Below are 12,607 nucleotides of genomic sequence, written 5' to 3'. Positions count from 1 at the left end.
AGTTCAAAAAAGGGGATCCCTTGTTTGGTGAGTGCCGGAGACTCAAAGAACCTCTCATTATTCACCATTGTAAGGTCAGTAGCTCCTGACCCCTCCTGTTTTTTCAGAGGTAGACGAAATAAAAATGGAAACATCCTGTAAAGGAAAATCGTAATGCTGCTCGTCAGGGACAGAAAGATTAAAAGTAAACACTGCTGTACTGCAGCGAGGGGAGTGAGAGAAATAGATGAAAACATTTTAAAAGCAAATTAAGATCTCATTTGAATCCAATTGGTTTCTATTTTTCTATTAGTCCTTTTTAAAAAAAATATCAAGTTTAAAATGATTTTCCAAACTCATTTTGCAATCTTTATTTCTAGATTGCTTTTTCATATTACAAGCCTACATATACATTAGAAAACCTTAGTTTTTAAAAAAAACCACAAACCCCTTAACAAACATCCTTAGAAATATAGGTGCTGACACATAAACCCATCCAAAAAAAAAATGACTCGATCTGGCTACTAGTTATTGCTTTCTTTGTCCCATCTCTTGCCCTGCAATCTTTATGTACAGATTGCTTATTTAATTCAAGCACTTCTTGTCTCCCACACAAAGAAGCAGCACTTTATAGTTCAGTCACCACCATCTGTTATGTGGGAGCTCATTAACCCTTGACAGTCCTGGAGACGATGGATTTTCTAAGAGACCATCGTTCTCCTTATATATACATTTTTGGTGGCAAAATGCCTGCGTCTTAAGGGTTAACACCTCAAACAAAACCCACTTTCCCACAATTTTTTTTTTGTCTTTTCTTCGTGCCATTAGCTCACTTCGACACGGATGAATTTTTTTTTTGGTCAGTTGGTTGAAAATGCGACACTTACTATCCAATTAATTTTCTCGTCGACAGCGCCTCAAGGTTTAGCTTTTTTGGATTAAGCTGTGTTTTTAAAGAAAAAAATTGAATTTGGTTTTGCTCATTTTAAAAAAAAAAAGCAACTTTTTGCAATAAAAAGTTGCTTGATAAAAAAAAACATCAGGGAAAGTTGTTGCTAAATATTAATTTTGGTTTTATGTTTTTAGTGGCAGTTGTTCTCCTTCAGATCATAAAGAATTTTAACAGCTTCCCAATACAGACGATCAGAAATGTAGATGGCTTTTTTGTGTCGTCTCAGAGGCTCAACTGTGGGGCAATTTTTCTTTGTTTCACGATGTTCAACGGTGTCTCAAGATCAAAGGAAACCTATAAAATGAAGACATAATTACAATTAAATTTCAAAAAATGTTAACTTCAAAAGCAGATAAAATATAGCATTTGGCTACGAATTGCCCTTTCGTAAATCTACGTTTCTATCGGGTTAAAAGAACCAGAAGAGAGGAAATAATTTATCGGATATGTTAATTTAAAGTTTGGACGGCTCATTTTTGAGTGGCTTGGGATTTTTATTTTTTTTTTGGGTTAGGGCTTTCTTTGAAGGTTCAAGTTTCAAGGAAAGAAATAGGATTTGCATATGTCAATAACACTATATTGGGTGGGGGGGGGAGAAGAGGAAATAAAATTATCAGACCGTAATGCCCTTTTGTCCCCCTCCCAAGCCGCTCCCATAACAACGTTGCCAGAAACACAGTACTCACCTTTAAACAGACCCCAGAATGGCCGAAGGGAGCGCGCGCGGAGGCTTTTATATGGCGGCACTCCCTCCGCTCAACGCCTCCTCCCACCGTCGCGCGCGGCGTCCAAAGAACAAAGCCTTGGCCGCCTGCCCCGCCCAACTGGAACTTCCTTTGGTCTAAATACGGGATAAAATTTATATCGACGCATACGGTTCGAATTCAATTTTGAAAAGCAGTTCAACGGTCAGTTTAGAATTAAAAAAAAACCTGGATGAAGCTCGTGACGCAGTTAGGAAATCAGGAACGCGCATGCGCAAACGGGTGCCAGGCTTGCCGTCGTAAAGTTACGTGCGCGCGCGCGGGCCACGGGTTTTCTCCGCCGGTGGAGGCTGGGAACCAGACAGCGAGCTGGGCTCCGGAACTGAGCATGCGCGTAATTTGGATGCTTGAACGCCGACCCTCCCGAGAATTAAACAATCCTGCTCATGCGCAGTAAAGGACCCAGCGCCGTTGGCTTCGATGGCTTCCGGTGGGGGTTTTATTGTGTAGGAGTGGGAAGGGCAATTGGGGCGAATCAACCGTGACAAAAGATATCGAAGCCAAAAAATAGAAATCTTTTTAAAAAGTCATGGTGAGGTTTGTTTGCAATACATGTGTGATCGCTTCTCCTGGAGTGAACTGGAGATCAGTTCATTTAACTAAGTCAAATGACCTGTCCTGGAACTCAGGGCGGGAGGAAATGCCTCAGGTTTTCTCAAGGTGACCTTGGGGGGGGGGAATGAAGCGCAATGGCGCATGCGCAACGGTCTTTGTGCCCCGCGCAAGATGGCGGCTCCCAGTCGAGCCATGTTGCTGTGTGGGAACTTGGCCTCTTTAGCCGCCCGCGTGGCTTTTAATAGGTCTTGCGGGCTACGGGTAAGAGGACGCTTGTGTTTTTTTTTTTTTAATAGTTAGAGTCATGTGTGATAGATTAACTTTTTTAAAAAGCAGCCTAGGGTTTTGTTTTTTTTTTACAAAAAATCCATGGTGTCTTTTTATTTTGCGTTATCGTTAATTTACCTGAGGATTTAGCCGTCCTTATCTCCTAGTATAAATTTGATGAAGTGTTCCCTAAAGTTTACTCGTAAGATAGTAAATATAGAAATGTATGTCTTGCATAACGGCTTAGGTGTACGATTCCCCAAGAAGATCAATATGGACCATCGAGGGTCAATGTTGTTATTCGTAGTTAAGTACACTAGTAATAAACTATTCAGGTAACGATTTAGCTATTAAAGTAGCATTCATTCAATTAGTTTCAGATTCTAAATATTTAGAATCTGATGAACAGCCTGAAACTTCATGAAGAGATGGATCAATGAGCTGAAGAGTTTGGGGGACTCCCGTTTAGACTATGTGCACTCTGCTATTTCTAAAACCTCTCGGTTTTCTTTCTTCCCTTTCTTTAAAAGAGCTGTAGTGTTCAAAGCTTGTTTTCTGTTCATTAAGAACAAATGTTCATGCTAGAATATATTGGCTGTGTCGTTCTGTTAAAAAGATCTTTTTTCTAGAGAATCCCTGCGTTTTTCCTAGCCTATATTTATTGAAATAATTGATAGAGTTTTGCTTTGTTCTCAGAGCCTACATAGTTAAATTGTCTAGAGTAGATTCTTAAATACACACATGTTCCACAGTGCAATAGAGAACTCTTGGTTCCATAGTTACAAGCATAAATTTCCTCCTTTGACCTTTCGAATGACAAATTGGAAAGCTGGGATCCTCAGAGGACTGTTTCAACTGGCCTTTGGGTCTGGGATTCTTGTCTCATTGTAATATCGCTGTTGGTAATTCTCACTTGTATCACTATCTTCTAGGGGAATTCTCAGCTGGCACATCCTCCTCCTCTCTTAACCCTTAGTGTTTGAGAAAGATAAGGCTGCCAATACTACTCTGTTTCCCCAAAAATAAGACATCCCCTGACAATAAGCCCAATCGGAATTTTGAGCCTCCCCCCGAAAATAAGCCCTTTCCGAAAATATTTAAATGCAGAGCTGGAAATCAGGTAAGACGGCAAGAGGAGCCCCATCTTGCTCCATGCACCCCAAAATAATAGGACTTCCCCGAAAATAAGGCCAAGGGCTTATTTTGGGGTTCAAAAAAATATAAGACAGAGTCTTATTTTTGTGGAAACACGGTAGCAAATTTAAAAAATGAATACATTTTATAGTGCCTGGATATGGGCCGTGAGAATAACCTTTGGAGTCAACCTAGATCACAAATGGTCTGAGTCAAAAGGAAGAATGTGGGTGGGGTAAGAGTCTCAGAAGGGATCCTCCCTTCTGAGAGGAGAAGACTTTTCAGACTTCCAAGATTTTGTCACAGTAACTTTACATTAAGGGTAGTATTATTACTCATGATTTTGTTTCCTCTGGGCTACCTTGCAGTACTGAAAGGCTAGATAGAGTTGAGATGTGTGACTAATAGAATCAAGACTTCCTCAGAGAAAAAAATATTTTTAAAAGAACAAATCCCTTTTAGTTTAAAATAATCCCGTGCAAAACATTCAGTAGCAAAGCAACAAAAATATAAAATAGTTCCAATTTCCTATAGAAAAAATGTAAAGGGTTGATCTGTTTCCAATTCAAAAGCAACATAGTTATTGAACTTGTACAGAGAGAATAAAACCAGAAACAAAAGATAAGGCATAAGCACATACTATATTTGTCTTTTAGAGACAGTTTTCCTGAAACAGTAAAGCCTATAATAAACAAAAATAAAAATGAGGAATCTGGTAGCGCCATTTCTGACCACACATTTTATTTAAAGGCTTCCCTTCCAGATTCCTGGGGATTCCAGCAAGTTGATTCTAGACTGTTGAAGAAACTGACTGTACTCATTTCTTAGCCTCCATTCCCAGCTGCTATCCTCATTTTAAAAATAATTTTTTTTCATCTACCGGTAGCAGGAAAGGAGTGGTTTGGATATAATTTCCTTATATATGTGATCTCAAGCTATGTCTTGGTCACTTTGAATGTTGACTGAAACTGATCATACTACCGCATGTACAGTACATCTGGTGATTCCTAATAAAAAAGACTATTTGTAGCTCAAGAGTTCAACTGCGGGGTCATTGGTATTCTCTGAGCTTGGTTGTTTTCTTGCAAATGTTTCATTACCCAAGTAGGTAACTAGAAGGGAGTGGGTTTTGTTCTCTCTTTAATTACCAGTGACTTGCCCTGTCAAGGAACCCCCAAGACAGGACAGGCCACCAGAATATAAAAAGAGAGCAAACCCCACTACCTTCTAGCACTGATGATGTTACCTAGTTGGGTAATAAAACATCTGCAAGAAAACAACAATGCTCAGAGCATCAAGGATCTCATGATTCCTAATAGAGATGTCACTAGTCCCATACTGTTTCCATAAGTTAGTGTGGCTGGCTTTCAGTGAAATTGGGGGTGGGTTGTGTGCTCTCTTGCACATTACCGGAATTATTAAGCCATACTGACTTGTAGAATTCCATACTCCCTGGATAATAAAGCAATTTCAGAGAAGTAAATCACTCTTAAACGTGAATAAGAAATATATATATCTATATATATCTATATATATCTGTCTTCTTACGTTTTTGCGGGTGTGTATATGCAAAAAATTAAAATCTCGGGTGTTTTCCCGTGTCATGTTAAATAAGTTAGTTAAAATGTTTAAAATTCTGGTTAAAATCCTAGCTTAAAATCTTCCAAAATTAGGATTTTAACCAGAATTTTAAACATTTTAACTAACTTATTTAACATGATGCGGGAAAACACCCAAGATTTTAATTTTTTGCATATATATATATATATATATATATATATATATATATATATATATATATGCAAAATAAACTAACGAGAAAACGTAGCATTTTGAGTTTTAGTTTTCAATAATCCCTTTACTGCAAATAGCTAGAGGGTAGCTGTTGCCTACCCATTAGAGATACTGCTCTTAATTTCTGAATATCTGATTGAAAATGCTTTTTTAAAAAAATGTGTTTTTCTCCTATTATGTCACTCCTAGCCATGCTGGTACCTGTATTTACTACTTGCCTTGCCTTGCTTTGTTTCCTAGCATATACCCACAACTTTCCTCCTGCTGCCCGAGCAATTGGCCTTTCGTACGTACTGCACAGAAGTCAACCAAGAAGAACCCACAAAGCCAGCTGGTCATGAGATAGATTCACGTTACAAAGAAATGCCATGGAAATACTTGGAGAGTGAAGGTATGCATGAATAGAGGTAGAAAGGAAGAATTTCTGTAGATCTAGAGTCTGATGAAAAATACAGTTTATTTGATAGGTGTTTTTTGTGTAAATTTGGCTAGTTTTGGTTACATTATTCAATATGATTGAACAACTGGTTTACCATAGTGTGTGAAATAAGTGTTTGTGTTTACAAAATGCCTATAGCAACAAAGATTGACAATGAGATTTCTTAATAAGTTACATGTACTCATACAATATGGTAGTAAAATAACAGGTAGTCTTTGACTTATAACTGGTCACTCAGTTGTGCCCTGTCCTGCTCCATGACCACATTTTGGACACTCGCCAGTTGGCATTTATAGCCTTTTACGATGTCCCAGGGTCACATGACCATGATTTATAATATATTTGCTGAAAACTGGTGTTTTTCACTTAACAGCCAGGGTATTTGTTTAAAGACTGCAGATTTATTTAACAACCATAGTGATTCACTTAATGACCACTGCAAAAAAGATAAAATTTGGTCACTCATGATGACCTGCTTTATGACCGTCACGAACTATGACTAATGGGCACTCTCCTTTACAGTTGTAAGTCAAGGACTACCTTCATAAAAAATAAAAATGAGCAAACAAACTATTATATATACATATGTTCATTTTTACTTAGTGACAGTATAATTAAAGATCACTGCAATTGTAACTTTGTCCTCACCAGAGTTAATTTCTGAGAACTCTTCAAGCTGGAATAGCAGCACTATAAATAACTGGTTCACATCTAAACCGAAACTCCTCACTTAGCCTGAGGTAGGAGCCCAAATACTCGTTCTTCCAGAGAGGGAAAGAATGTGAATGAGAGAAAGGATCATTCGTGCTACCTTAATTTTCTTGAGGCAAAGGCAGGGAATCAGGTAATTTTCTTAAGGCAAAGGCAGGGAATCAGGATATGTAACATCTTATGGGAGTACAAAGCTCATTCATATAAACACACATATATATGTGTTTCCACAAAAATAGGACCCTGTCTTATATTTTTTTGAACCCCGAAATAAGCGCTTGGCCTTATTTTCGGGGAGGTCTTATTAAATATTTTCGGGGAAGGCTTATTTTCGGTGGGAGGCTTATTTTAGCGCATGCGCTCAAACACCCAATTGGGCTTGATTATCAGGGGATGTCTTATTTTGGGGGAAACAGGATATATATATAATTAAAGATACATAATTAGTTTTTAGGATGAGATAATGTGTTAAAGTAGATTGTGCACACAATACAAAACATGTTTCATTTTGAATCTGGAATGACCCATTGTCATCTGGAACCTTTTTGGGTGAGGCTCAGTGTGGGAGAAACAAAACCTGGTATCTTTTGGTTAATTCTAGGTTTTACACAAAACAAAACCCGGAAGGATCCTGAGTGATTTTATAGAATGCATTAGAATATGAATCACTGGCCAATTATCCCATGCGTGGAATAATTCATACATACTGTAGAACATTTTGCACAATCCTACAGTATAGGTATTTTACGACCTTTCTTGCCACAGTTGTGGAGTGAATCATTGCAACTGGTAAGTTAGTAACCCAATTGAAAAGGGAATCTGGCTTCCCCATTGACTTTGCTTGTTAGGAGGTCACAAATGGTGATCACATGACCTTGGGACAGTGCAACCATCAAATGCACGTCCATTGCCAAGTGTACGGATTTTGATCACGTGACCAGCGGTTATGTGGAAAAATAGCCATAAATCAATCTCTGCCGTTTTTACTTTGAACAGTCACTATACCAAGAGTGCCTTGGTGGCGCAGCAGACTAAAGTGCTGTTAAATAGCACCAGCTGCCTGCAATTACTGCAAGTTCAAATCTCACCAGGCTCAAGGTTGACTCAGCCTTCCATCCTTTCGAGGTAGGTAAAATGAGGACCCGGTTTGTGGGGGCAATAAACTGACTTTGTATAAAAAAGAACACCGCTTGGGGGGGGCAAAAGCCCTACTAAGCAGGTATATACAAAAGTATGAAGGCGATTGCTTAACGCATTGTAAGCCACCCTGAGTCTCCGGAGAAGGGCAGCATATAAATCGAACCAATAAATAAAGAGTGGTATACCTGTGGACTATCTGTGATGTGAGTGTTTTGTTTGGCTTAGGAAGCCCAGCAATTGTGAGTAAACAGTTAAATGTAGGGTTGTGTCATGTAAGAAATCCTCAGGCGGCTTCATTGCTCATGTTTACATGTTTATAAACTGAAAGCTGCTGCTGTGGAATGCTATATTCAAGAAAGATGGAGATGGACATACAGATGGTCCTGTATGAAGAGTCTGCTTTATGGGAAAAAAGTTCCACATCTGTCAATTTTACTCATTGCAAGTTTGCTTTTCCTTTCTGGAACAATACTTAAAAGAATTTTGAGGTGGTCCCCAAACCTGTTCTGTTTCAACATATTTTCCTAGTGTCCTGGTTTGCTTTCTCTGTTTCCTAGATTGCTTTCATCTTTTCGGGGCTGGGCCTATTCATTTCTCCTTGGCTTCCTTCTAGATAAGGCTGGAAAAAGGGAAGACCTATCCCTAGTTTAAAATATGGCAAGGGATACTGCTAATCAGAAGACAGCAGAGCTCTAAGTGGGCAAGTGGTCTTGTTTAGTATAAAATAATTCCTTCCGTTGCTATAGGGTGCAAGTCACACAGCAGGAAAATGGCCTACTCTCATATGTTTCCTATTCCCTAATATCAAGGAAACTAGATATATAGGATTACCTATAAAATGGATTTAATTGGTAAACTCGAGCCGTGGTTTTTTCAGTGGTGGCCATTCCTTTCTAAATTTTTCAATGCATATAGATAAGATCACATCAGGTCTGACTATATATGAGCAACACTCCATTTCTTTATTATTGTTTCCATTAAGATACATTCATTTAATGAGCTTGAATTACTATATATTTCATATCAACAGTCTGGGGTAATACCAAAATTTATTGTTAAACAATTTGAGAGTTGGATTAGTTAGTCCTGAGAAAGGAGAAGCATAAGAAAGAAAGTTAAAATAACGTGCCTTGATTCTGTTTGGTATAAGAGGGGACAAAGGGGTCACACTGCTGGGTTTTCAAGATTTCTGTTACCATACGCTACAACTATAAAATAGCATTCCTGGAATCCTTGAGCTGTTTCCTGGCCTGACCTATTTCAAAGGGTTGACAGTGTATATGAGATGGTAACTTATTGCTGTATGTATACTGAGTACATTTGTAAAATGTTAGGTACAGGCCATCATTTTCTTTTCCTTTCCCCTTTAGAATACATAACTAAATATGGCAACAATCCCGTCTGGTTTGGATACAGGCGTAATTTCAAGGGTCAGGTTCCACCACAGAAAACCCGGAAGATGTGCATTGTGAGTACATTCTGTTTATGTAGGTGACTGAACCCAAAGAACTGAGCATAGTATTTGCTGATGCTTATAGCAATATTTTCTTTCTTTCTTTCTTTCTTTCTTTTTCTTTCTTTCTCTCTCTCTCTCCCTCCCTCCCTCCTTCCTTCCTTCCTTCATTTTCTACAAATAACTCAAGGTGGTGAGCATACTCCTTCCTAATTTCTTCACACCAACAACCCTTAGAGATGGGTTGGGCTGACAGCTGGCTTTCATGCCTAAGGCAAGACTAGAACTCACAATGTCCTGGTTTCTAGCCTGGTGTGTTCACCAAACTGGCTTTAATTTGTTAAGTAGTATAAAAAAAGTAAAAATTGTATGGACAGTTGGATAAGAGGCAGCATATTGGTAATTTGTACTTGAAAGGATATTTCAGGCTTAAGGGATCAATTGTGTGTATTTTTTATTAACTATGCAGTATTACATGGTTTGTTCCTGGAATGTGTCATCTTTTTCTCTTTGAATTGGCTAATCTGAGTATTTGAGAAGGGAGGGGCAAATTCTTATTCTAAAAATTGTAGGAGTTCCTAAGACCATTGAGTTCTTCAGTGTGAGAATACTAATCAATTTATCCTGTCTGGTTCCTGCTTGAACAAATCAGGATGAATCCATGGGGAGGCCAATTATTGTCAAACCAGCTACTTGTTGTTTCAGTGAGGCTTGTCGCAGAATGCAGAATTATGGACTTTTGTTTATAATAAGACAAACAACAATTGCATTCTGGGATAAGGACGATCAGTCTTCATCTTAGATTATGTGATATTATATAGTACAGTATTTTAACATTTTACCTTGGTCTCTTCTATGCTAAACATTTACAGTTCCTTCAATTTCTGCTCATGAGACAATTCCCAGTTTCCTACTGACCCTTGAACTTGTTCCAGGTGTCTAAATGTTTCTTAGAGTAGGGTGCCTAACATTAGGTACATTATTTTGACTTGAACCCCCCCCCCTTTAGATATTTTTAATTATTAATTGATTTTAGTTGGGGTGTTTTAAATTTTATATTGGGCCAAAACTTGTTTAATTCTTTTAAAATTAATCTTAAATTTTGTATGTGATGTTTTTATTCTTGGCTGTTCCCCGCCCTGAGTCCAGTAGGAGAAGGGCGGTATAAAAATCTAAAAAATAAAATAAATAAATAAAAATAATAATAATAATTTATAGGATTTGCTTCTCCTAATTTTTTACACAATAAATTGTTTTGTTCTGTCTGTACTTACAGAGAAAAGGTCATGTCTGTGGGAATCCCTGTCCCCTCTGTAGAGATCAACATCTTTTTTTGGATTATAGGGTAAGAATTGTGAGATTTTTTTTCTTATATTTTTGTTTAAATATACCTAACTGAAAGTCCCCAGAGTAGAGATGCAAACATGTTCTATAGATGAAACAGAAAAAAGAGGCTACAAATAATATAAACAATATAAAATATAGGCAGTTCTGGAGCAGCTGGACATAAGAACTATAAGGGCAGCATTGAAATGTTAATGAAAAACAATTGCCACAGCATCCACAAGCTAACTGGATGAACTTTTAACAGGGAGTTTGAAAGACCGATGCCAGTGCAGAAACAATTCTGGTCTATCTTGCCATCAGTAGTATTCAGGCAGCAACAAAACAGTTAGGAATTCAATAAATAAAAACAGTTGCATTGGTTGTATATGCCATGTTTCCTTTTCTAACCGATGAGTAAAATTGGGCATGCCCTTTCATCTTACAGAATGTGAAGCTTCTTGAACAGTTTATCTGCCCCCACTCAAATATCATCCTTGATGCAACCCATACAGGTAACACAGCTATTGCATTTCATGCCTGCTCCATTTAATTCCCTGTCCCAGATATTCTCTTTCTCTCCCTCTCCCTCTCATTTATGTAACTATTCTTGTTCCTTCTGCTTTCCCACTACTCCATACACAATGTTATTGCTGGCCACATTTGCATTCATTTGCAGCAACCACCGTATCTTCCAAAACCTTATTTTAGAAACTGTCCCAGTTGGTTTGCTACTCTCCAAGCAGGATGCCAGGGCTTTGGAGCGACAGCATTTTAGTACATCTCAGTTCAAAACCACAGGATGTGTGTTACCACTTTTATTGTGGGAATAGATAGCACACACAATCAAGTCCCTGAATGCAAATCAGTCTAGAATTCACACAGTACCTACGTAACCTTTGGGAGATACAATGTACTTGTCCTGTTGATTTGAGCATGTGTGAACAAAGCAGGTTAGACTGAGAGGCCAGGGATTTATCAGCAGTACAGGAAGTTACTGAGTTGTTACTAAATGAGGACTATTTCAGGTACAGTTGTTGGAGGGTTTTGTGTGGTTTTTTTTTTTTTTTTGTCACGGTGAATTCTTATCAGGTCTTGGAAACACATTTTCTTTTGCATCACAGGTGTGTGTAGACAGAAGCATAAGGTGCTAGTCAAAGCCATTGATCAAGCTCAAGACAATGGTGAGTAGCATTAAATCGGGTCTGGAAAATAAGGCAGAGTTCAGTGGAAGGTGGCAAGTGCCTGTATGATACGTTTTGGAGCTTTCAGAGCATCAAGGGTGAGGATGGGAGTGGCTCACAGAAGGCTTGCACACCCATTTTTACTATTTCTTTACTTTCATCATACCTTTTGCCATTTTGCTACCAAATTTCAATGGCATGGTCTTAGAATGCTTTGGAGGTTATAGATAGGAATGCTACCTGTCTTCCCTCACCCATACAAAAGCCGTAAATTATCCACCCTATGCCATGGTTTATAAGCTCACTCAATTCATAGGATATGCTAAGCCAAGCCCTCCCCCAACCTTCCATTAGCTAGAAGGTTGAACCAGATCAATCATGGTCTTCTTTCTGATATGTTTTCTCTTGTGCCTCCTTTGTCAGGACTTCTACCAGTTAGCACTCCCTTGATTTCTTTCCGAGATGTGGATAGGAGCAACCAGCATCCAGCTGTTTCCAAGACTCCTCCATCCCCAGCTCTGTGTAGCAAAACATCATGGTATTCCTGGTATGACTGGCAGCAGCCTCCAGAGAAAAAAATTAAACTCTTCAGGAGGATTTACAAGGATTACCTGAAAGAAGAGAGCAACCTTTCATAAACCAAGCCCCAAAAAAGCAATTATAACATTCCCAAGGAAGCCTGTAACTGATCCTTAAAAATCCTCTATATAGTTCAGCTGTTAGAGGACTCCTGTCTATTATTTCCTCCAGAAGGACTTCTAAGTGTCAGTAAATTGAATGGGATTACTGATGATTTTGGTGATTGAACTTTATTGGAAACACCTGATTGAATGGGGAGGGGAGGAGGGGAAAGTATAGGGCAATGGTAAAACAAAAACAAAAAATACAATAAAAGCCAATTTGATGTGTGTA

At 38.4% G+C, this 12,607-nt stretch overlaps 2 protein-coding genes across 6 annotated transcripts in view; one reads left to right on the top strand and one right to left on the bottom strand.

The window, feature by feature from the left end:
• Positions 1–2,376, bottom strand: part of PPP1R10 (protein phosphatase 1 regulatory subunit 10) — a 25,750-nt gene extending 23,374 nt beyond the window's left edge. For 4 of the 5 annotated variants that reach the window (XM_087883877.1, XM_087883876.1, XM_087883878.1 and 1 more), the window contains exons 1-2: positions 1,618–2,376; positions 867–1,225 (exon numbers count right to left, since the gene is read on the bottom strand). The gene's annotated coding sequence lies outside the window, so the exon portion shown is untranslated. The other variant, XM_087883879.1, reaches the window with a different exon arrangement.
• MRPS18B (mitochondrial ribosomal protein S18B) lies at positions 2,370–12,607 on the top strand. Its single transcript, XM_034421630.3, is given in 8 exon segments — positions 2,370–2,405; positions 2,407–2,511; positions 5,686–5,836; positions 9,106–9,203; positions 10,465–10,533; positions 10,960–11,026; positions 11,636–11,695; positions 12,119–12,607. Coding segments are annotated over 8 exon segments (786 nt in total). The 5' UTR covers positions 2,370–2,384; the 3' UTR covers positions 12,334–12,607.

This window comes from Pantherophis guttatus, chromosome 2 (assembly GCF_059756535.1).
Source record: "Pantherophis guttatus breed Tessera chromosome 2, ASM5975653v1, whole genome shotgun sequence".
Classification (NCBI taxonomy): domain Eukaryota; kingdom Metazoa; phylum Chordata; class Lepidosauria; order Squamata; family Colubridae; genus Pantherophis; species Pantherophis guttatus.
Note: the sequence above shows the minus strand (reverse complement) of the source record. Positions and strands in the feature narration are given on the sequence as shown.